Source organism: Saccopteryx bilineata, chromosome 4 (genome assembly GCF_036850765.1).
Source record: "Saccopteryx bilineata isolate mSacBil1 chromosome 4, mSacBil1_pri_phased_curated, whole genome shotgun sequence".
Lineage (NCBI taxonomy): Eukaryota > Metazoa > Chordata > Mammalia > Chiroptera > Emballonuridae > Saccopteryx > Saccopteryx bilineata.
The window spans coordinates 227,090,861-227,116,783 of record NC_089493.1 but is presented as its reverse complement, the minus strand read 5'-3'; the positions used below and the strand labels follow the sequence as shown (position 1 = coordinate 227,116,783).

General features: G+C 35.0%; 1 protein-coding gene across 2 annotated transcripts in view; it reads left to right on the top strand.

The window, feature by feature from the left end:
- CHD1 (chromodomain helicase DNA binding protein 1) overlaps window positions 1-4,098 on the top strand; it is a 96,511-nt gene extending 92,413 nt beyond the window's left edge. The window contains exon 37 of one of the 2 annotated variants that reach the window (XM_066273890.1): window positions 1,247-4,098. In XM_066273890.1, coding sequence (XP_066129987.1) covers window positions 1,247-1,592 — 346 coding nt within the window. In that variant the 3' untranslated portion in view covers window positions 1,593-4,098. The remainder of the gene's footprint in view (window positions 1-1,246) is intronic. The other variant, XM_066273891.1, reaches the window with a different exon arrangement.
- The last annotated feature ends 21,825 nt before the right edge of the window (window positions 4,099-25,923 follow it).

Sequence of the window (25,923 nt, the reverse complement as noted above, 5' to 3'; positions counted from 1 at the left end):
GTTTTTGTTTCTTTTTTGAATACTAAATACAATAACTAATACTTTTTTTTTTAAAGCACAGATTTTTTTTTTTAGATTTTATTTATTCATTTTTTTAGATAGAGGAGACAGAGAGAGAGAGAGAGAAGGGGGGAGGAGCAGAAATCATCAACTCCCATATGTGCCTTAACCAGGGACGCCCTGGGTTTCGAACCAGCGACCTCAGCGTTCCAGGTCAACACTTTTACCCACTGCGCCACTGCAAGTCAGGCTACTTAATACATTTTATTTCTTTTTTGATAAAGGAATATTTTCATTTGTTAATAATCACTACTAAAAGCAAAATAAAAATGAATAGGAGTATAAAAGAGGAGAAATAAAGAAACCAGTGGATGGTCTTTGTATTTTCATTGTGCTCGCTGCAATAATTTTTTCTCTGTGTGGAGCACTGTAACATTATAAATACAACAATTACAGAATGGCTTTTAAAATTAGAAAATGGCACAAAATGAAAAGAAAAAGCCATTATTTGTAGTAGTAACTTCACATACTATAAGTAGTAGCCTATAGAAATAATTTATATTATTTATAAGAACCCTTCATGAACCAAAAAACATCAAATTATGTTCAGTGTATTTTGTTTGAAAGGGCAAGCATTTTAGAGATGTCTTTTTATTAAACTGCCATAATTATTTTTTAGCAAACCGGCACATTTATCTATGGAGCATTGCAATAATGACTTATGTCAGGTGTTACTATATAATTAATCAAACTTCAGGAAAGCTTTTAAAAGGCATCATCAAACTAATGAAAATTCTCTTTTACAAATTACTTCAAAGACTGCATTTTAGAGGTTTTTACAATTTTTTCTGCTTACAGGCTTATAAAAAGGCTCTAATTTCAAGTGTATTCTAGGTAGTTGTAGTTATCTTAATCCCAGCTTCCAGATAATTAAGATGCATTCATATAAATGATGCATTAAAAAAAATAGCAACCAATATAAAATGAGCATGTGAAATTAGATGCTGAGGTGGTCAGTCTCTTTCACTTTAGTTTTATGAGTCAAATAGTTTTTCAAGGGCATGCAGGGGTATTTTTTGTAATTTTTAAGTTTATGAAGTTTTGTAGTGAAACACTAAACTTTTATACAATTAAAAGTATAGCTTTAAAATATTTTTTGTTTTATTTTAAATAAGATGTTATTTATTTGGAAACATTTAATTTGCATTATTAATTTAACTAAAATTCCTGATTTCTCTTTTGATAGATATTACAGTGATAGAGAGAAACACAGAAAACTGGATGATCACAGAAGTAGAGATCACAGGTCAAATTTGGAAGGAAGTTTAAAAGATAGATCTCATTCAGATCATCGCTCTCATTCAGATCATCGGTTACATTCAGATCATCGGTCAAGTTCTGACTATACACATCATAAATCTTCCAGGGATTATAGGTATCACTCAGATTGGCAGATGGACCACAGAGCTTCCAGTAGTGGGCCTAGATCACCACTAGAGCAGAGGTCTCCTTATGGATCCCGATCTCCATTTGAACACTCAGTTGAACACAAAAGTACCCCTGAGCCTACCTGGAATAGTCGGAAAACATAACGAAGACTGATATTTTGTCTTTTTGGACTTTTCTTTTAGCCATACATCATAAACCAACACAGTAATTGCCTTACATGACTTGAAAGATATAAACAGATCTTCTATCAGTAGCAGTATTGTTACTTCTTTCCAGGATGCAAGGTCTATTATCCCAACAGAAGAGAAAATATTTTTATATTTAAGGATTATGCTGCACTGTACTACAAATATTGTAGTACTTTTTTTTTCTTTTTTAAAGAAATGGAAAATGTTTACTATTACAGGGACCTCAACACTGCCCTTCCATATAGGCTGGATAAAACTGTTTTTAAGTCAGTGATTTTAGACTGACCTCCATTTAAATTATGTTTGTATATGAACTTTACTCTGACCTGTGATCATGTTTCAGGAAGGAATGAAAGAGAGTTCTTTTCTTAATAAAGAAAAAACACTCAAGGATTTTGTTCACTTTCCAAAGCTACTTGTTTACATTGTACACTGCGACCACCTTGCCGCTTTTCATCACAAGCTTGAATATTTAAATTCTGTACTTATATATGTAAAATAGCCAGGAACTTCCTGTTTGTGATCTATTATTATGCCTTTTTACATACACAGAAAAAGTTGACTGTAAATTATTGTAAATAGATTAAATGAGCTTTCCTTACTTCTTTCCCTTTCTCAGGCTTTTTTTGACTGTTCCTTTCCCTACCAACTCAGGCCTTCTTATCATTTAAAAAAAAAATTCAGTGTAATAACATTTTTTAATGATTTGTCTTGATGGAATCATTGGTTAGAATGTAAAAAATGGGGAAAGGGGCCACTTAATTCCATTAGTCCTCCTTTTATATTGACTATTTTATTAGACACGTTTCTTTCCTTTTTCTTTTTTTTATTATTTCTTTGGCAGGGTTTAATGTGTTTGTAGTAATAAAATGGTGAGATAATATGTAAAATCTAAACTGCATGCTCTGGAAACATTATTTTCAGATGCATTTGGTTTAAAAGGGTAGGTGTATAAACACTTTCAGAATCCAAAATGGCCAAAAGTTATTGTAAATCCATTTGTTTTCCCTTTTCATGTGGGCAATAATGTCAAATGTGCTATGCAGCCAGGTAACATTTTAGATAAATTTGATTGACTTTTAATATAAACTGTTACAATGCACACTGATTGTATATAAAAACCTTATATATGACAAATTAAATTTAAGAAAAAGGATATGTGGGCTCCTGTAATTTTCTGCTGCATTTTTATTCCCTCAAGCACTTAATTTTTTTTTTTAAGTAGTAACATTTAGCTGCCAGAAAAAGGATATTTTGGTAAGCAGTTTAATATAGTTAATGTGTAGCACTACAACTAAATCTATTTTAAAGACTATATGAATCTATGAATTAAAATTTAGATCATAGAAATGTTTGTTGGACTCTTTTTGGTTTTCTGCAGATATTTTAGAATGCCTTATATTTATTCACAGATTTTTATTTTGTTATATTCCATAGGAATTTTTGACTCAGATATAGCATACATTCTTGGATGTGTGTTATGAGGTAACAAATTTAAATCTGAACTTTGACAAATATATTTCAGTAATATTCTTAAATGTGGCCCCATTGATTTAGCTGTGGAAGCAGTATACAGAAATTTGTTCATAGATATATTTTTTAATATTATTTTTATCCAGTTAGGTCTAAAATTTACATTAAGGGTACAAAACAAAAATTTTTTTTCCTGGTATATTAAATAACATGTAGAGTAATTCAATTTTTAAGTAGCTCATCTGTAATTAAATATAAAAGTGATAAAACAATTTAGTGCTGGTACACATTTTTTAAGCTTTTTCACTTTTTACCACATTTACTATAAAATGATTATTCCACACGATAGTATTGAATAAAAAATATGTAATGCTTAATGAAGTCATGATATTAACGGAAAACATCAGGGTTGGCATTTTTAACTGATCACTTTGTAGCTGGGATATTTGCATTATATCCTATTGTACAAATTTCATAAAAGAACAGTATTACATTTTTTGAGAAAATGGAATGGACTCTAACTTTCTTAACAATTCTGCATTTAGTTGAATATTTCAGTCAAATAATTAGCTGAGTTAAATGAAAAATCTAAAACTGTAACATTTATTAATTGATGGAAAATATGCTCATTATTTGTAAGAAGTCAGCAATTACATAAAGGAATAAGCCATAAATTTATTACAGCACAATGGAGAGGAGCATTACTACATAGATATAACAGGGAACATTCTATTAAATATGCTTAATTTTTGTCTTTTACATGCTCATTTTGCTTTGCATTTTTATCCATTTGTGTTTAATTTTTCAAGAGAGAGCTTATGCATAGTACTGTACCAATTTGCCCTACACTTTAATACTTTACAATAAATGATTCTTACTAAAAGCAATGGCCTGTTTGCTTATAAACAAAATAGTTTTTGTTTAGGATATGTTAGAAAATAATTTTCAGACTGGAAAGCTGTGGAAAACGAGTGAATGATTCGTTCATTAATTTCAGAGTGAGTGGCTTAGTAAAATTAGAACTTTTACAGGTGTATACAAAGTAATAGGTTACATATGATGATGTTCCTTTTGTAATAGTTTTTTTTTTGTAGTCAATTGATGAAAGGGATGTATAGATTTTATGCTGAATTACACGTCATTGTCTTGAGTTTAGCAAGAGTATGCGCTAGAGATAAATGGCATACATCTTACTGCACCATATGGCTCTGTTGCAGACTAGAAAATGATCGTTGGACCATAAATGTCATAGCTTTATAACAGTTTTGTGGGGGAGAGTGTTGGAACAACAACTAATCTTTATGGGATTTTTTTAGACTTCATCTGAAATGGTGAACTGGTAATGTGGCTTAGTTGTCAAAATTTGGAGTAGTTTATTACTCAGCAAATAATGCAAAATACAATTTTAAAACATTTCTGAGTTGATATATTTAAGCATATTAATATAGATGCCTCTCAAACAGATTACTTAACTTCAAGATATTTTAAATATTTAAAAGAAAATTCAATTGGAATTATGTTTTCTTTTGGCAATGACCAGAGTGGCTTTATAGAATGCTTTATGTTAATTTTTTTTTAGAATTTAATTAGGTTGATATTATTACAGAAAATCTTTGGAGACTAGATAGAGACATAGGGGTAGGAAATAGTAGCTATATTAAAGAATGAAAGATGTCATTATTTGGTACAGTAGGATTAAAAAGATACTTTCCAGATTTCTCCAAGTATCAATATAAATTCTCCAGTGGGTCTTCATGTGACATACTTTCTATCCTAAAAGACTGTAGCCACCTTGTCCTATTGTTTAAACAAATGCCCAAACCTTCATTTGAAACAGGATTGGTAATTCAAAATCCCAAATGAATGAGATAATTTTAATTCCATGTCCTCTACATCTGAGTCGATTTAAATATTAAAGAAGTGTAAACAATTTCAAAACAAACAAACAAAAAAAGCTCATAATGATTCTATTAAATGAGCTACGGATATTGGTTGCATTGATTATACACGTTTTATCTGAAAACATGGGTTGCACTCTAATTTCATTATTGTAGGCTACTATTGGGTTTCCCGCGTGTGGAATGGGCAGTGCAATTTAACTGGCACTCTTGTTTTTCCCTCTTGTTTTAGAATCTTTGCCTAGTCTTTGGTGTTCTGCAGTAATACTATGAAAGTCTAGGTGTGGTCTTACTTTCTTTGCTCAGGTTTTGCCTCTTGCCGTATTTTTAATTTCTGGGATTTCTGTGGCATTGCTATCCTATGACTTAATTTCTTCGTTTTTCTCTCAACAGTTTTAGTAAATTCCTTCTTTCCATTTCTGTGAGTATCTTAAGCTTCAACCTGTTCCTGAACTTGTCTCCATTTAGATACCTAGTAGGTATCTAATCTTAAAATGTAAAATCAGACTTAACCCTTCCCCACCAATGACCTTTAAAAATAAATTTCAGTGTTCCATCATTTTTGATAAATGAATGTACTCCTGTTTGACAGCGCTCATCTATGACACTTTCCCTCTAGTTATTTCTGTTCTTTTCACCTATTCATACAATTCCCATTGCTCATGTTAGAATACACCAAAGAATACTTACGCGTCATATATATAATAGGGGGGTCTCGGGTTATGACACCATTCCGTTCCTACGACAGTGACGTAACCTGAATTTTGGGTAAATTGAAACATTGTAGCCTAAGTTACTTGCCTATCCTGTATTACAGTTGTAAAATCATAATCTAGAACAAGGGTAGTCAACATTTTTATACCTACCGCCCATTTTTGTATCTCTGTTAGTAGTAAAATTTTCTAACCACCCACCGGTTCTACAGTAATGGTGATTTATAAAGGAGGGAAGTAACTTCACTTTACAATATTTATAAAGCAGAGTTACAGCAAGTTAAAGCATATAATAATAATTACTTGCCAAGTACTTTATGTCGGATTTTTGCTAAGTATGGCAGAATAAATATAAAACAACTTACTATAGTTAAATCTATCTTTTTATTTATACTTTGCATACATAGAAATTACATTAGTTAATTGAATTATTAGTAGGGTCCCTGAGGCTGATGCTGGGAAACTAAATATTGAATATCTGGTTCAATTTTTCTGAGGAACAAACGAAGGTCTCCCCTTTCAGAAATACTCAGGTGGTTTCTTTCTTTTGTCATAATATGATTAACAGCACTAACTCCTGATTCCACAAGATATGAGGTAGAGAAATGGATTCAATAAACTGAATACCATTTTCCACATATTTGAATATAAGACCGGCATTTTTTTTATTTTGCCATAGGTTTTCATATCCAAATTGTTGAATTTATGTTTACTTTCTTCATCATATCTAATTTCTAACAGTTGTTCTTGGCAAGTTTTATCAGCCTCTTCAATATTTGCAGTAAAAGGATTTTTTTCATCCAGTCATATACTTTCAATTTCAAAATATCTTCAAATCGTTTTTCCATGTCCAATTTAAGTTTGTTGAGGTGGCTACTGAATCTGTCAATATCCTCTGGAGTTACATCATCTTTTATAGATGATAATTGAGGAAACTGATGAAATTATTCAATAGATTATGACAAAGTAGTTCAAGTTTGTCAATAAATAATAGCACAATACTTTGGCAACCAATAAGAGTTTTATTAGCTCCTTGAAGCTGCAAATTGACATCGTTAAATCTCTTGAAAATATCTGCCAAGTAAAAGGCATCATTCTTTACTGTTTTTAACTGTTGACATAGATTGGTCTCATTATTACTTTCAAAAAATTGTATGACACTATCATATAATGCTACAAATCTAGCCAAAGATGTACCCTTTGACAGCCACCAAACTTCTGTGTGCAAAAGTAACTTAATAAAATCTTCATTATTGTCTTGGCAAAGCTGCCGAAACATTCTATCATTCTTTGCATTGGATTTGATCTTGTTTATGGCTCGAATTATTATAGTTAATGATGAATGGAGACTTGTACTTAAATGTTTTCCTACAAGCTGTTGTCTGTGCACCACACAATGAATACATAAAACATTTGGCACTTCTGCTTCAAATAAGCAACAAATCCACGATAGCGACCTACCATTGATGGTATTCCATCAGTAGCACATGCAACTATATTATTCAAAGGAATATTATTTTTTGTAAAGTATGTTCTCACAGTATTAAATATAGATAATTCTTTTGTGTCTGTGATGAGATTTATTGCAAATAGCATTTCTTATATTGTTTTCATCAAAATAGTGTACATATGCCATCAATAAAGCATCATTATCTGCAATGGTAGGTTCATCCAATTGCATAGAAAATGAAGAGTTTTGGAGAATACTTATAAGTTTGTTTTCAACATTAACTGCCATTTCATCAATTTGTTGCTTTACTGTGCTATCGCTTAGGGGCAACGTTTTTAAAATTTGAGGTATATCCTGATGCATTACAATTGAGATAAATTCTTTTATAGAGGGTATATTATTACAGTTTCTCCAATATTATAGCTTTTACCACTTTTTGCAGTTATTTGTGAAATTCGATAAGTGGCAATTAATCCATCTTCCTTCATTGTATGTTGTTTCTTAAATGATGCAACGATAGTTGAACGATTTTGAAATTTTTTATATATTTCCTGAAATATTCAATGGGCTTGTCCTTGTCATTTGGATGCTTTGTAGAAAGATGTTCTCACAATCAACTTGGGTTCATTGCCTCAATGGATAATGTTTTATGGCACAATAAACATATTGGATATTGTTTATTTCCAACAGATTCTATGAAACCCATCTTCAGATACTCTGGCGAATAGCTGCGTGCATTTTTTTTTTTTTTTGAGACGGGCTCATGATATTTCACAATATTTTGTTTGAAGCTGTAAGCACGTGCTTGCTCTCAGAAATCATACACATATTGACTTTAGTTTGATTACGTAACGATTTAGCTTCACTTACCTAACGTGAACAAAACATATGCGCTTGAAGTCTGTTGCGTGGTCGTGACATTACAAGTGTCATGGTTGAGTGAGAGTTTGTCAAGACGAGACTAAGTTAGTGAGCATCCATGGTTGTGCATTTTATAAAACTTTATGTAGCGAGTGTTGGCCAATGGCATCACTTCTTTGAGATTGGGGCGAAGTAGCAAGACATCGGCTAGTTTTGGCAGTCCAAGGGGGGGTTCCTAGAATGTCACCCTATTACCCTAAAATCCAGGAATCAGACAAAAATGTGAGTTAATTGGTGTCTCCATTGTCCAGCAGTTTCTGTCATAGAAAGAAGCCTCAAACCATGGAGTTCTTTGTCTACGGGGTAATAAAACAATGAACTGCTAGTTTTGGGGCGACAATACTGGTCATAAACTGCCTGCTGGATCGGGCGGTGGGTGTGGACCCGGGGTCAGGTACCTGGCTGCTCGCGGATGCAGGCCAAGTGGTCGCGAAAGAGGTCAGGTGCGTTCCCAATACAAATGCCCTGTAACAGAGTCTGACCGCTGTCCTGATCATCACTGGTCAATAGTTAGTTGATTAGTATGTAATTGCAGTGCTGTTTGGTTGCTCCGCTACCGCCCACTATGAAAGCTGGGACGCCCACTAGTGGGCTGTAGGGACCAGGTTGACTACAACTGATTTAGAACATAAAAACAAGCCAAAGGAAAAGACATAAATATACTGTACTGGATGGAGTAACAGGAAAAAATAAGCCAAAACATCTCAATTTTTTAAAGTTTTTTATGGGAGTGAGTGTCCTAAACTCGAAACAAACATCGTATGTCAAGACTTGTAACCAGAGGGACCGTGTGTGTGTGTGTGTGTGTGTGTGTGTGTGTGTGTGTGTATTATTAGCAAGAGACAGGAGGAAGGGGGAGAAATGAAAGTAACAATTCATAGTTGTAGCACCTTAGTTGTTCATTGTTGCTTCCTATATGTGCCTTAAGTGGTGGTGGGGGGCTCCAGCTGAGCCAGTGACATTGGGTTTCAAGCCAATGACCCCACACTCAAGCTGTTGAGCCTGCGCTCAAGCCTGCGACTTTGGGGTCTGGAACTTGGGTCCTCAGCATCCCAGTCCCAGGCAAGCACTCCACTATCACCTGGACAGTCATACGCATTTTTACATTGTTCCGCTATAAGAATACTTTCATCTCTAAATTATCCAAAGCTTGTTCCTTTGTCTAATTCTGGTCTCAGCTCATGTCATCTCAGGTCTCCAAATTAGTATCTTGCCCCTATCTTTTTCTTTTTAATTCCTAGAGTTTATTTGGGCAAAAATCAATTTGAAATAGGTAACACCAAACCAGAAGTTACTAGGAGTGCTGCATCACTAAAACAAGCTCAGAGAGAAACATTTTATAGAGAAAAGGCCGAAGCAAAGCAAGAAAAATTGATTGCCAAAGCCTAGTGGCTATTTGTGATTTCTTGCCTTTAGTGGGTAGGGGTTGTACATTAAGGCATTTACAGGCTCAGATTTTGGTTTGCTTAAGGCCATCATAGCATTGGAGCCACCTCAGTATTTAACAATTCTAGGTTAAAAGTTTGTTCTACCATGACCACTGTAATTAAAGATTATCTTTGATAGAGTTAACCTGGCTTAAAACAGAATTTTTTTCACCTGGGGCCTCACATAAGACACAGTTCGACTCCAACTGGTTGCCGAATCTCATGGGGAAAAAGAAATGCTCCAAGTCTGAACACTCATAATGCCAAAGCGCAGAGCAAGGGTCAAGGATTCGAGAGGGATTTTTACCCACCAACCACCTCTAGCAGTGAGCTCAAGGGACTCAAGCAGGTACATTTGCCTGGTCACGCATTATTGCTTCTGGGGCCTGGCGGGAGGTCTCCTTTGGTTTCCTTTTCTGACATCAGAACTGTTAAAAGATAAGCTGAGGAATATTAAAGTTTTAAGAGTTTGACTAAAAATTTATTTAAGTGAGGCAGTGCCAAACCCTTAGCACTTAGGAGTGCTCACTACACTCTCATATTTTACATTCTTTATTTTGCTTTTTCTTCTAGCACTCACCAATACTCGTCTGTCTTTATTTAATTTTATTTGTCACTGAGTACCTCCTCACTAGATCTAAGTTCCATTAGGGCCGGGACTTGACTTTGTTTACTGCCGAATCCCCAGCTCCTGAAACAGTACCTCATGCCAATTGTATTTTTTTATTATTATTTTGGAATCTTTCCCAGAAATGCTATGTTCCATTACTGAATTTTCTTTACTTGCCATTGTTACCTGATTTGTTAGTATTATTGGAAACTTGTATGCCTTCTCAGTATCTCTGTTTCTAGAATCTGTTTTCTATCTTCCAGTTTTTAAACTTGACTATAGTAAGAATCACCTGAAGTACTTAAGAAATGTAGAAATACCTAAGTCTCATTCCTAGAAATTAAAATTGTCAGAGAAGGTCCTCAAATACCATGATTTTAGGGATTTTAATATTTATTTTTTGACTTGAATAAGAGATTAATTCCACTGTTATAGATAATACATGTATACTTACATATAAATGAAATTCTGTAATTTATGGCTACTTAAGTATCATGACTCTTTGAAGCTATTCAGAGACACAGTATGTAATAGGAAAATATAAAACATTTTGGTTTGTGTATATTATTCTGTTATCCTTCGAAAGAAAATGTTTTCAGATAGCAAAATCTTTTCCTATTTACAAGAACACAACTTGAAAAGACATGATGCAAGAAAAATATGCTGCATTTCCAATGCTTTTAAAGCAAAACAGCAAAAAATTAAAAAAAAAATCCTCTCACTTGTACTTACTATTTTTCTTCCCATTTGAAAATTTTAGGTCATGTTTACATAAGGTAAATTCATCTTGTTCAGGTATACAGTATGATGAACTTTGACATATTATTCTGTGATGCAACCACCAATGTTTTAAAGATATAAAACATTTCTCACCTAGCCCCTGGCGACCAGTGATTTATTTGATCCTACTGTTTTACTTTTTTCATGATGTCATATCAATGGAATCATACAGAATATTGGATCTTGACCCCGCCTTTCACTTAGCATGATGTTTTTAAAACTCATCCATGTTTTTGAATTTATCAATAGTTCATTTGTATTTCTGAGTAGTATTCTTTGTATTGAGTATACTACAATATGTTTATCCATTCACCAACTGAGTTTCTAGGCTTTTGGCTAATATGAATAAGAATACTAGAAACATTCATGTACAGGTCTCTGGGTAGACATTTTATTTATTTATTTATTTATTTATTTAGGTAAATACCTTAGAGTTGAATTTCTGGGCTATATGATAAAGCGTAGCTTTTACTTTATTAAAACTACCAAACTCTTTTCCAAAATGGATAAACCGTTTTACATTCCCACTAGCAACAGATAGGAGTGCAGAGGGTCCTCGAGTTACCACAATCTTGACCTGTAATGTTTCAAGTTTACCACATTCACTCCCATAAAAACTTAAAACAATTGAGACTTGAGTGTTTCAGCGTATGTCGTTAGCGTAATACAGTACTTATGGACTACATGGGCTAGGAGCTTGGTTGCGTGCAATGGAAGAATACGCAGTAACATGGCGTATGAGTGAGGGAGTTGGCGTCCCCAGTACACGTACCTATCCCATTTTGGACTGTTAAAAGTGTAAGTGTTCTGTTTGTGTTGGCTGGAGTGTGTTTCTACTTGCACCAAAATTCGAGTTACGTCCCTGTCATAGGAATGGAACTGTGTGATAACCCACGGACCCTGGTACTTATTTACTCTATCCGTGTGAGTATTTTGTATTGCCGGATTTTTCATTTTAGTCATTTTGATAGGTGTGTAGTGGTAACTTAATTTGCATTTTCCTACTGACTAATGATATAGTCAATATTTTTAATGTGTTTACTTGCCATCCTTGTCTCTTTGGTAAAATATCTGCTCAAATTTTGTCCAATTTTATAAAATAGAACTGTTGATCAAAGTCATAAGATAAATTGCAAATATTTCTCAGCTTATGGCTTGTCTTTCCATTTTCTTAATGGTGTCTTGAAAAGGAGAATTTTTAAATTTTTTATAAAGTCCAGTTTATCTGTTTTTTTCTCTTATTCATTTTTTGTGTGTAGCAATCTTTGCCTAATTTGAGCTCACAAAGATTTTTCTCCTATGTTTTCTTCTAGAAGGGTTATACTTTTAGGAATTGCATTTAAGTCTATGATTTTTGTACATAGTTGTGAAGTGTGGGTCAAAGTTGTATTCAGGTTTTGTGTTTTTTGTTTGTTTTTTTTTATATATATGTCCAATTTTTCCAGCATCATTTCTTGAAAAGACTATTCTTTTCTACTGAATTTTTGTTTTGCTTTTTTCAAAATCAGTTGTCCATATTATGTTTGGGTTAGTTTCTAGGCTTGCTATTTTGTTCTTATGCCAACACCACACTATCTAAATTTTGTTCTTTTTCAAAATTGTTTGGGCCTTCTAAATTCCTTTGCTTTTCCACATACATTTTAGGATCAACTTGTCAGTTTTTACCAAAAAGCCTGCTAGGATTTTGATTGATATTATATTAATCTATAATCAATTTGGAGCATATTTACAATTTAACAATATAGAGACTTCTGACATATGAACACGGTGTATACCTCCATGATTTAGGTCTTTAATTTCTTTCATCAGTGTATTGTGTTTTTTCAGTGTACAAATCTTACACATTTATGCTAAATTTACCCTTTAGTAGTTCAGTATTTTCTGCTAATATAAGTGACTTTTTTAATTTCAATTTTTAAGTGTTCATTGATACTTAGATTTGACCTTTATTCCTTTGACCTTGCTATATTCACTGAGTTAATAGCTTGTTCCAGATTCTTTGAGATTTTCTACATAGATCATCGTATTTTCTAAGAAAAAAAAGTTTTATTTAGATCTTCACAACCTTTATGCCTTTTCTTCTTGCCTTAATGTACTTTCTATGACCTCTAGAATGCTAGTAAGAATGGGTATCTTGACTTCATTCCTGTCTGGGGTTGGGAGAGGTAAGAAGTCAGTCTTTCACCACCAGGTATGCTATTAGCTGTAGGTTTTCTTGTAGATGACCTTTATCTTATTAAGGAAATCCCCTTCTAATCTTAGTTTTCTGAGAATTAAAAATAAAATGATTTTGGCATTTATTCTTAAAATAATCATTAGTAATTATTTATGGAATAGATGCACCTGGTGTACAACTTCACAAATCATAGATTAGAGATGACTATCCTATTACCTGTTCCTCATTGATTCTCTCACTGCCATTTTATCAAAGAAACCATCAAAAACAGGTTGGACTGTAGTGGATCTAATGATGAATTATCTGAATTATCTCAGGCTGATAGCTGATGTTTTGGACCAATGTACATTATTAAATGTTTCCCTCAAAAAACTTAAAATCTCTTGTGGCACTCCTGATTTTCACTGCATTTGCACATTACAGCACCAGCCCACAGTCAGCCTTTAAGAATTCATTAAAATTTAACTGATTTTTGGCCCTGGCCGGTTGGCTCAGCGGTAGAGCGTCGGCCTGGCATGCGGGGGACCCGGGTTCGATTCCCGGCCAGGGCACACAGGAGAAGCGCCCATTTGCTTCTCCACTGCCCCCCCCCCCTTCCTCTCTGTCTCTCTCTTCCCCTCCCGCAGCCAAGGCTCCATTGGAGCAAAGATGGCCCGGGCGCTGGGGATGGCTCCTTGACCTCTGCCTCAGGCGCTAGAGTGGCTCTGGTCGTGGCAGAGCGACGCCCAGGATGGGCAGAGCATCGCCCCTGGTGGGCGTGCCAGGTGGATCCCGGTCGGGCGCATGCGGGAGTCTGTCTAACTGCCTCCCCGTTTCCAGCTTCAGAAAAATACAAAAAATAAAAAAAAATTTTAACTGATTTTTTTCTTACCTGCTCTATGCACTCTCTCTTCCTGTCATACCATGTCAAATATAGTATATGGTTCGTGTATATCAGCTTCTCTTGGAGTATCTTGTCATTCTTTAGAATTCAGCTCACTTGGTTGTCTGATGACCTCTGCTCTCTAAATGGGTTCAAGAAAAATGATGAGATTAACAATCTTTTTTCTTGTTAGGATAGGCGAATGGTCTCTCATAGTTATTTATATCATAAGAGGGAAACTCTCAAATGGGTGTTTTTTATTTAGTCAACTTTTTTTGAGGTTATATGTGTGTGTGTGTGTGTGTGTGTGTGTGTGTGTGTGTGTGTGTGTATATATATATATATATATATATATAAAAATAATAAATCTCCTGCATTGTCAGTGTACCATTCGGTGAGGTTTGAGAAGGGCATTCACACACGTAACTATGATACAGCACATTGTCATCTTCCAGGCAGTTTGTACTGGGCCCCTTTCCAGTCAGTCCCCACACTCAAACTGTGGCCCAGGAAACCACTTACCAATCTGCTTTAAATGACTGTGGATCAAACTTTTCTAATTAGAGTTTAAATGAAATTATACCATATTCACTCTTTTTTGTCTGACATTTTTGCTCAACATAGTGTTTCTGAGATTATTTCATGTTGTTCATTCCTTTTTTATTGCTGTGTAATATTTCATTTATATGAATATACTGCTTATTGGGTTCCCAGTTTTTAGTTAACATGAATAAAACTTCTGTGAACATTCCTTTCCAATCTGTTTTGTGCATATGTTTTCATTTCTTGGGTAAATACCTTGAAAAATAATTGCAATCATCTGGTAAATGTTTACTGAACTTTTTTTTGTGTGACAGAGACAGAGAGAGACAGAGAGAGGGACAGCTAGGGACAGACAGGCAGGAAGGGAGAGAGATGAGAAGCATCAGTTTTTCATTATGGCACTTTAGTTGTTCATTGATTGCTTTCTCCTATGTGCTTTGACCAGACAGCAAGAGCGAGTGACACCTTGCTCAAGCCAGCGACCTTGGGCTTCAAGCCAGTGACCTTTAGGCTTCAAGCCAGTGACCTGTGGGCTCAAGACAGTGACCATGGGGTCATGTATATGAGCCCATGCTCAAGCCAGCGACCTTGGGGTTTCAAACCTGGGTCCTCTGCATCCCAATTCAACGCTCTATTCACTGCACCACCGCCTGGTCAGGCTTTACTGAACTTTTAAAGAAACTGCCAAACTTTGTACAAAATAGCCATATTATTTTGAAATATATGAAAGTTTCCGTTGTTTTGCATCCTTGCCAGTGCTGGCGATTGTCAAATATTTGAAAGCTATAATCACAGTTGTATACTACAATCACTTATGGTTTTATTTGCAGTTTATTAATTTATCATTTGCAATTTAATTATGGCTTTATTTTATTAATCTTGTTCATGTAAATTTGGCCATTTTATATGTCTTACATGAAGTACCTGTCAAACCTTTTGTCCATTTTGTAATTGAGTTGTTTGTTTTCTTGTAATTGATTTAGAAGTTTTATTTTCCTGTTGTATTTCTTAAAAGATTTTATTTTTTAGAGCAGTTTTAGTTTTACAACAAAATAAATCAGAAGCTACAGATTTCCATATACCTTCTTGCCTCCAGGCATTTATAGCTTTCTTCATTACCGATATTCTCTGTAATCATTTTTAGTATGTTCTGAATACCCGCCCTTTACCAAATGTGTGTATTGTAAATGTTTTATCCAAATCTATGGTCAACATTTTTAACAGTAATTTTCAAAGAGAAGTTCAATTCTTATGAATTAAATTTTCTAATTTGTTCTCTTAATATTTCAAACATTTTGTATCCCATCTAAGAAATCTTTGTCCTACAGTCACAAAGATTTTCTTATGTTTTTCTCTAAGTTAATTATAGTTTTAGCTCTATGATTAGGTCATAGTTCCATTTTAAGTTAATTTTCCTGTATAATGTGAGATAAGAGTTGGAGTTTATTTTCCCTCAATAGATATTCAGTTTTTCCTGCATCTTTTATTAAAAGGAGTAACTGTTTCCTCATTGATTTATTTGACTGTTTTATGAAATATCAGTTGACCATGTGTATGTCTCTTTCTGGACATTCTATGTATCTATCTCTATGCCAAAATGAAATGGTCTCAGTTACTACAGATTTATAGTAATTCTTGAAATCAAGTAGTAAAATGGTTCCAACTTGGTATATTTTCCAAATTGTCTTGGCTACTCTAGGTCTTTTGTATTCCTTCGTACATTTAGAGTCAACTTAGAAATTTCTGCCAGAAATATCTTATTAGGATTTATATTGAAATTGTCTTGAATCTTTGGATAAATTTGGAGAGGTATTGGCATCTTAAAAATAATTGAATCTTCTCATCCATGAACATGATTTATCTCCAACTATTTATGTATTTAATTTTTAATTTTTAGTTTTCAATGAATTGGGCTTACATTTATTTTGTTAAAGTCATTGCTACATATTTATATTTTTAGATGCTATTATAAATGGTTTACTTCAATTGCCAACTTTTTTATCTTAGTGTGTGGTTATACTATCAATTTTTGTTTATTGACCTTGGGTCCTGCAAACACACTAAGCTCAATTAGTCTAAAGATCTAGGGAGTTCATTTCTTTAGGTTTTTCTATATAAATGATAATGTTTGCAAATAACAACAGCTTTAATTACTTTTTCATAATCTGTATACTCTTTTTCTTGCCTTACGGCATTCTATAGGACTGTCAGTTCAGTGTTGATGTCGGATGACAGTGGACATCCTTGTCTTATCCCTTATCTCAGGACGAAAGCATTCATCTTTCTCTTTTTAAGTGTGATCTTAGGTACCAATTTTTTTTATAAATGCCTTTTATCAGGCTTAGTAAATTACCTTCTAGTCTTGGTTTGTGGAGACATGTTATCATAAAAAATCTGTTAGATATGTTTTCTATTTATTAGAAATATAAATTACATTAATTTAAACATTTTTAAAAATTTTTTAAATAATTTTATTTAGACAATTAAATTTAATGAGGTAACATTGATCAATATGAGTACATAGGTTTCAGGTACAATTCTATAGCATTTGAACTGTTGATTATGTTGTGTACCCATTACCCAATGTCAAATCATTTCCTGTCATTGTATATCTGTTCCTCTTTACTCCTCTCTCCCTCCCCCCTCCCCCCAAGATTGTCCCCCTGGTAACCACTTCATTTTATCTATGTCCATGAGTCTCATTTTTATATCTCATGTATGTGTGAAATATAGTTTTTAATTTTAAGCCAACCTGGATTTCCTTGGATAAACCCCATTGTATCAAGGTGTATTCCCCTCTCCATATACTGTTGAAGTCAGTTTGCTAATATTTTGTCTGGGATTTTGCTTCTATGTTCATAGTGATATTGGTCTGTAGTTTTGTTGTTTTATTTTGTAAATTTTTTTTCTGTTTAATTGAAAAGGATAGTGCTGACTTTATAAAATGAGAAGCATATTCCTTTCCTCTGTTTCCTGAAAGAGTTTGTATAGGCTTATGTCTTCCTTAAATATTTGATAGGATTTACCAGCAAAGCTGTCTCAACTGGTTTTAGTAGATATAGTACTATTGAGATTATCTATTTTTTTCAGTCGGGTAGATATTTTGTGTCTTCCAAGGCACTTGTCCATTTTTTAAGTTGTTGAGGTTTTTATTTTCCATATAGTAAATCTTTTCTTTTTTTTTTTTTTTTTTTCATTTTTCTGAAGCTGGAAACGGAGAGACAGTCAGACAGACTCCCACATGCGCCCGACCGGGATCCACCCGGCACGCCCACCAGGGGGCGATGCTCTGCCCACCAGGGGGCGATGCTCTGCCCATCCTGGGCGTCGCCATGTTGCGACCAGAGCCACTCTAGCGCCTGAGGCAGAGGCCACAGAGCCATCCCCAGCGCCCGGGCCATCTTTGCTCCAATGGAGCCTTGGCTGCAGGAGGGGAAGAGAGAGACAGAGAGGGAAAGCGCGGCGGAGGAGTGGAGAAGCAAATGGGCGCTTCTCCTGTGTGCCCTGGCCGGGAATCGAACCCGGGTCCTCCGCACGCTAAGCCGACGCTCTACTGCTGAGCCAACCAGCCAGGGCTCCATATAGTAATTCTTAATTGTTCATCTTTTACATGTCTGTGGGATCTATAGTAATGTTTCCCTTATCTTTTATTCCTGATATTAACTATCGGGTCCTTCCTTTTTCTTGTTCAGCAGTCTAGCTAGAGGTTTACTATTTTTACTGGTCTTTTAAAAAATCAGCTTTTTATTTATTTTTTAAATTGTTTGTCTTTTTTTAAAAAAATAGATTTTATGTTTTAGAGCCATTTTAGCTTCACAGCAAAATTGAGCAAAAGGTTCAGAGATTTCTCATATACTTCCTACCCCCAAATATGCCCAGCCTCCCCTACTACCAGAATTTCTCACTAGAATGGAACATTTGTTATAATTAATGAACCTACATTGACAAATCATCATCACTCAAAGTTCATAGTTCACATTAGGGCTCAGTCTTAGTGGTATATATATGCTGTGGGCTTTGACAAATGCATAATGACACATATCTATCATTATAATATCATACAGAATAGTTTCATTGTCCTAAAAATTCTCTCTGCTTTGCCTATTTGTGCCTTCCACCTTAACTCCTGGCAACTATTGATCCTTTTATTATCTCCTTAGTTTTGCTATTTCCAAAGTGCCATACAGTTGGAATAGTTATAGTGTCCCAGTAGAGCCCAAGCTCTACGTCAATCAGGCGTCCCTGATTCGACTTCCCCATGCAGTGGGACACTCCTGCTTATCAGTAGGCGGGCAGCCTCTTCGAGACTACTCTTGAGGAGGCTATGAGGATGCTACTGTTAACTGCCACCGAAGGAAAGACACAACCGACACACAAATTAGTTGCAATAATCACACAGGCAATTTATTACTCACAAATCCTTTTGGCGTGCCTGGGTACAGCTTAAGGGGGCCCCGTTGGCATGCTCCTCTCGGCTGGCTTTGGTCAGAGCTCAGAGCGACGTGGAGACAGTCCACATCAACGTTGGAGTCTGGGCAACTACTGCAGCAGGGGGCCCCTCAGCTTTAGTACCTTTTCTGCCAACGCCTTCTAACAGGTGTCAATCTACAGGATTATCACCTCAAACCACCTTTTTGGGAATTCCTCACAGGGAACCCCCTTTATGTCAATCTACTGAAACGTTTACATTAAACCACTTTTTAAGATGTTCTTATTTTCATTAATTTACAGAGTTAATGTAAATAACACCAAGCCACTTCTTATCTATGTATAACTTCACACACACATACTAACTGGGCTGTGCTTGAAAGTCAGAGTCTGTTTATCACATTACAGAGTTATGGCACCAAGTTACTTCTTATCTAGGTATAACTTCACACACATACTAACTGGGCTCTGCTTGTAAGTCAGAGTCCATTTATCACATTACAGAGTTATGGCACTAAGCCACTATATTAATTCCTATCCAATTTACATAACTTTACTTAATTTTAATAATTATTTTTAATATCCTTTTAATTACTTTTATATATCTTCTATATTTTTATATTTCTATATATTTAATTACTATACCCTTATATTACTACAACATATAGTGTGTAGCCCTTTCAGTCAGCTTCTTACTTAATTACACACATTTAAGTCTCCTCCATATCTGTTCATAGCTTGACAGCTGATTTCTTTTTAGCACTGAAGAATAATCCATTGTCCAAAAGTAATGGTTCTCCCTTGAGGTACCAAAGAACATCTTGGCTGCTTCTAAGTTTAGGCAATAATGAATGAAGCATTCATATAAACACTCATGTACAGGTTTTTCTTATAAGTTTTCAACTCATTTGGGTAAATGCTAGAGATTGTATGGTAATATTATGTTTAGTTTTGTAAAAAACTTCCAAACTATCACCCAAATTGTCTGTACCCTTCCCACCAACAATGGGAAATTCCTGTTGCTGTTTCCTTTCTAACACTTGGTGTTGTCAGTATTTTGAATTTTGATTAATAGGTATGTAGTGGTACCTCGCTGTTATTTTAATTTGCAAATCCCTAATGATATATGATGTTGAGCATCTTTGCATATATATATTTTTTAATTCTCATTTTTGTTTTTACTTGCATTTCTCTGTATTAGCAATGAGTTTGAGCATCTTTTCATATATCATATTCGATTTTCATCAGTGAATTATCTGTTTTATGGTCAGTGCCGTGACCATGCAGGTTCACATTGGATTCGGACAGACTATAAAGGAACTGTGGAGCCGGAAAATGGTGGGACATTTTGTTTTATTAGAGTCTCACAACAGTGGACAAGCAAGCAGGCAGGGAAAACTGCTCTCTCTCTCTCTCTCTCTCTCTCTCTCTCTGTCCCTGGACTCTAGCAAAACAGGCCATGGGAAAAACCCCTTCCCTGGAAAACAATGGCCCCTCCCAAGCAGGCAGGAAAACCACAATTTGCAATCTGCTGCCCTGAGGGCAAGCACCCACAGCCTTCCACAGACTACACACACATGGTACTGCCTGGTGCTCATGCACCATATTAGGCAAAATACAAGGCAAACAAGCCTAACACACTGGTTTGCCCAACATCTGTTCATATAGTTTGTCCATTTTTCTAATGCTTTTCTCTTTCTCTTATTCATCTTGATTGTTTCTTTGGGATGTTTAAAAATTATCACCTTGTTGCTTTAAAATACTGTAAATATATACTCTCAATTTATTATCTATAATTATTTCATGCCGTCTTTTATTGAACAAAGATCCTTAATGCTAATCAAATTCATTCTCTTCATCTATGGTTTGTACCTTTGAATTTTGATTAAGTCCTTTATCTGTACCTTAGTCACATTATCTTCTATTTATTTTGTTATAGTTTTAGATTTCACATTTGAGTTTTTGATTCATTTGGAAGCTACTTTGTTAACAGTTTTAGGTAAAAATATAGGGTTGACATATATCAAGTACCTGTGTATACTCATGTGTTTGCATTTAATTTCTTGCTATTTGGTTGCATTCACTTGTTTGACCCCCTTAATATATCACAAGAGTCTTACCAGGTAGCAAGGCAAAGCTATGCTCTTTACTGTTCTTAAAGCTCATTTGAATGTTTATGTATATGTGGGCAAATGTATATTTTTCTTGGTACATTGTCTATTTGGGCCTAATGTTTCTAATTAATTTGTATAAATTAAAATGTGTAAAGAAAGTGTGTGATACATTTACTGCAGAATTTCTCCAGCTGGATTTATGCTTTTGTTCTTTTTGGTCTATGCAAATCATTATGAAGTAGTTAATGTAATGATATGTTTATGGTGTATTTATGTGTATCAGAGTTAATTATAGAAGTATTTTTATATTTTAAATAGGTTTAGTCTTTATTCCATAAGTATTTGGAACTAAACCCAGGATACATTTAGAGGTTTTTATTTTTATAGGATCAGAGTCAGAAATTAATCTTAAATTTTGCTTCATTTATTTCACTTAGTAAGTAAGAAATGAGAGACTGCCCAAGTGGATGGAGGTTAATTTTTGGTGAAGTTGGTAGTAAACACATATGCCTTAACTTTGCCTTTATTATATGGATAGCTTTGAACATGTTGATGATTTTTTGCTGCTCAGTCTTTGATTCAATTAAACATAGAAAACATCTGGCAAGAATAGGTTTTTGCAATGTTAAAAAATTCTTTTCATATTTCTTTGTCCCTGCATGACGCTCATTCTGAGCCTAAATCTTTTGTGTGGGAGTAATACTCTTGATGAATTTGAGTAAAACTGGGACTAGAGAATGGCATTTTGGTTGAAGTCTCCTCATCATAGCAAGAAATATAGGTCCGTAAAAGCAACATGCTTTCAGTATGCGCATTCTCACTATCTGGATATTCACCAACTTTAGGGGACAGTTCAGTGTGCTTTTATTTATAACATCTTATATATAAGCTCTCTTATTCATAACTTCTAATTGAAATAGTAAGATGTCTGAGCAGGTGCAAGTATTTTGCAAAACGTGTCATTAAAAGGCTTTGATAAAGATGCATGTAACTATTTAAATGTTCTCTTCAAGGGCCATCCTATTAGATGATGAAAAATAACACTGTGATAATAGAGACTCAATTTCTTTCATAAGAGACTAGCAAAGTTTCGGCAACTCTGTAATGTGTCGACTTGGTTAGGCTATATCACGTTCCCCAGAATTCCCTTTCCTGTGTATGGCCAATTAGGGTGAGCCACAGGGGAGATTTCTGTGTGTGTGTGTGGGGGGGGTCTGGAGGGGTCAGAAATGAAGGAACAGCCATTTGTACAATATACATCTTGCTGCTTTTCTTCTGCCTCACCTCCTAGAGTGAGGCAGTGGCCAGGATCACATCATCTCTGCCTTTCCTGGAGTTGCATCTTTGACTCCTGGGCTTGTTGAAGGGCCCCAGTTCCTGAAGGACGCAGACTCCATTAAGGCAAGAGGTAACAATAGTGTATACATTTGTCAGTCTGTTCTCATGTGCTCCAGCATATACTTTTGAGTTTGTTCTTGTTTTTCTTTACATAACATCCATCTTCCCCAGTTGTCTGCCATGTGGACTTTGAGCTGCAGTATCAGATGTGAAGGCAACAGAGTTAACCAGCTGCCACAATCAAGATGGTCAAATTCCTTTACTTTATCCATCCACCCATCCACTCACCCACCCACCCATCCATCCATACATCCACCTATCTACCCACCCATCCACTCACCCATCATCTATTTATCTCCTAGTTGTTTTCTAATTTAACCCTCATACAGTATTTTTCATCTATTCACACAAGTATGATTAAAATATTCTCCTAAACTGCATGCATTAAATATAGCACATACATATTAAACAGAATTAAAGATTTTAATTTTTTCACTTTTAGTTTGGTTTTAAACCAGAGACTTTTTTATATATAGTGTGTCCGTAAAGTCATGGTGCACTTTTGACCAGTCACAGGAAGGCAACAAAAGATGATAGAAATGTGAAATCTGCACCAAATAAAAGGAAAACTCTCCCGGTTTCATACCTATTTAGTGCAGTTCAATGTGGGCTCATGCACAGATTTTTTAGGGCTCCTTAGGTAGCTATCCCGTATAGCCTCTACAGACTCGTCACTGACTGATGGCCTACCAGAACGGGGTTTCTCCACCAAACTGACGGTTTCCTTCAACTGCTTATCCCACCAAGTAATGTTATTCCTATGTGGTGGTGCTTCATTATAAACGCACCAATATTCACGTTGCACTTTGGTCACGAATTCAAATTTATCAAGCCACGGAACACACTGAACTTTCCTCTGTACCATCCACATCTCGACTGGCATGGCCATGGGCTGCTCCACTGTATACACAGTGTTACATCATCATCTGCGCATGCGCACATGCTGCCACATTATCCTACAGAAACTGGGAGGGTTTTCCTTTTATTTGGTGCAGATTTCATATTTCTATCGTCTTTTGTTGCTTTCCTGTGACTGGTCAAAAGTGCACCATGACTTTACGGACACACTGTATTTGAATTTTTATCCCTACCCATCACTAGCTGTGATCTTAGGAGAATTAACTTCTCTTGGTCAGTTTCCACACAGTAAAATGGTTAAAATACTAGCCTCACAGGTGCCATGTAAACCTGTAAAAACACATAGGTAAGGAGACCAGTAGTAGCAACCAACTGTAATTATTGCTATTTTATAGAGTTGAAAGATAAGCAGGTCTGTCCATTTAGAGGATAAAGAAGATAGTCACAGGGAATCACTTGTTGGAGTATATCAGTCACTTTTATTTATTTAATCCCAGCAATGCTATCACATATCATCTCCAAAGTGTTTTCTTTCCAATTCTCCAAAATATTTTCCTTTTTCATCTTTATTAAACTTCTCTCTCTTCTTCTCCCACAAACATGTGAGTCAATGCCTTAAAATCTATTTTCCATTTTCTCTCTATATGCATATATGTATATAAACATGCTCTTTATATATTATATCTAATATATGTATTTTTTATATACAGTGTTTCTCAAGAAAAATCTCACTAACTCAATCACATAGAACAAACGTGGCCATAGAAGTCTTCCCTGTGATCGGGGAGAGGTTTAGGAGAGAAGATATGGGCTGTAGCCCAGCTGTATTGTGCACGAGGTTACCAGAGAGCCTCCTTCTCTATATCTGTTCACCAGATGTATGTGTTCCTTGGAAAACTGTCTATTCAGGTCCTCCACCCATTTTTTTTTCCTCCACCCATTTTTTTAATCAGATCTTTTTGTTGTTTTTGACTTCTTCATGTATTTTGGATATTATACCCTTATCAGAGGTATTATTTGCAAATATCTTCTCCCATTCGGTGGGTTGACTTTTTATTTTGTTGATGCTTTCTTTTGCTGTGCAGAGTATTTTAATTTGATATGGTCCCACTGAGTTTTTTTCCTTTTGGGGTCAAGTTCACAAAAAATGTTCTGAGACCAAGATCTGCAAGTTTAAGGCCTATGTTGTCATCCATGTATTTTATTGTTTCCGGTCTTATACTCAAGTCTTTAATCCATTTTGTGTTAAATTTTGTGTATGGTGTCAGACAGCAGTCTAATTTTACAGAGACCCTCAAACTAATTTAAATACAGTAAGTTATGTATATTCAAAAAAAGATTTGCCAACAATATTAAAATATTAGCATGTATTCATTGCTATTTATTATGTCATCTGTTCAAATAAATACACATTATTAGTTACATTAAATTAATCAAAATTCTAATATCTAAGTTTTTTTCTATTAATATAGCTACCATGGCTAGAATTAAATTTTTAAAAATTTTGAATCCTTTGTGTTCTTAGAATAAGAGAAAACATTTTCAAAAGACACCCTATGTATAACAAGAATTCATTGTAATGCAGCAAAGATATGAGAGGCCCAAGGCAAAGAAGAGAGAGGGATCTGACTGACCACACGTTCTGAGCAGCCTCCTCTCTTGCCCTCATATTTCTAGAATATCAAAAGACTCTCTTGAATTACATACTAACTATAAACTATTTATTTATCCAAATACTTAAATTAAGAAAAAAATATAGAGGAGGTGATTTTTTTTGTCTCTTATTTTCACATCATTGATAGAGTAAAACCATAATTAACTAGAATTCTATTATCCAGAAAATAAGACAGAAACTGAGGTGAGGAGAAATGGTTTGAGACAGGAAGGTTGCTAAAAATTAAACAGAGCTTGAGATAACAACTAGATGAAAATGTCCAATGTGGTAAAAACAGCACTGTAGAATTTGGGGAGAGGTCACTGTTGCCATTGGTTGGGAGCCACCTACTCAAACTTAAAGGCTAAAGCCATGAAAGTCAATAGGATTACCAAGGGAGAATGTGTGAAGAGAAAAAGGAGAGCTTAGGAATTTTTAAAAGGATTTCAAACAGAGAAGGAGGTTTATTATAAGGGAGATAAAACATCCACTATGTAGCAGGTACTACTGTTTGCCTCTTAGTAACAGTTTCCCTCTTTAATTCTTGCTTTCCAAATTCCAGTTTATTCCATTATGCCCCAATTCACTCAGGAAAGGGTGAGCTACTGTCAGCTCCAGGGGCAAACCTGCATTGCTCTAAGCCAATCATTGTGCTCCATTCCTCTTCTGTAGACTGGTTTCAGCATATACTCATACATATACATATTTACATATACACACCTCTGGCCAATGAACTATGAGAGGGAAAACTGCCCTGAAGACTTCTGGGAAAGATATCTTTGCTGCTAATGAAAAACACATGAAAAGAGGAGCACCCAACTCTCTGCTGAATGTGTTTCCCGTCAAACTGCAGCAGTCACCTTGCAGTGATGACAGAAACCACCTCAAGGATGCAAGAGGCAAAAATGGAAGGAATGGAGTTCTTGACTATGTCATTGAATTGTTGATTACCCTGGAGACAAAGTACTTCAGGAATATAGG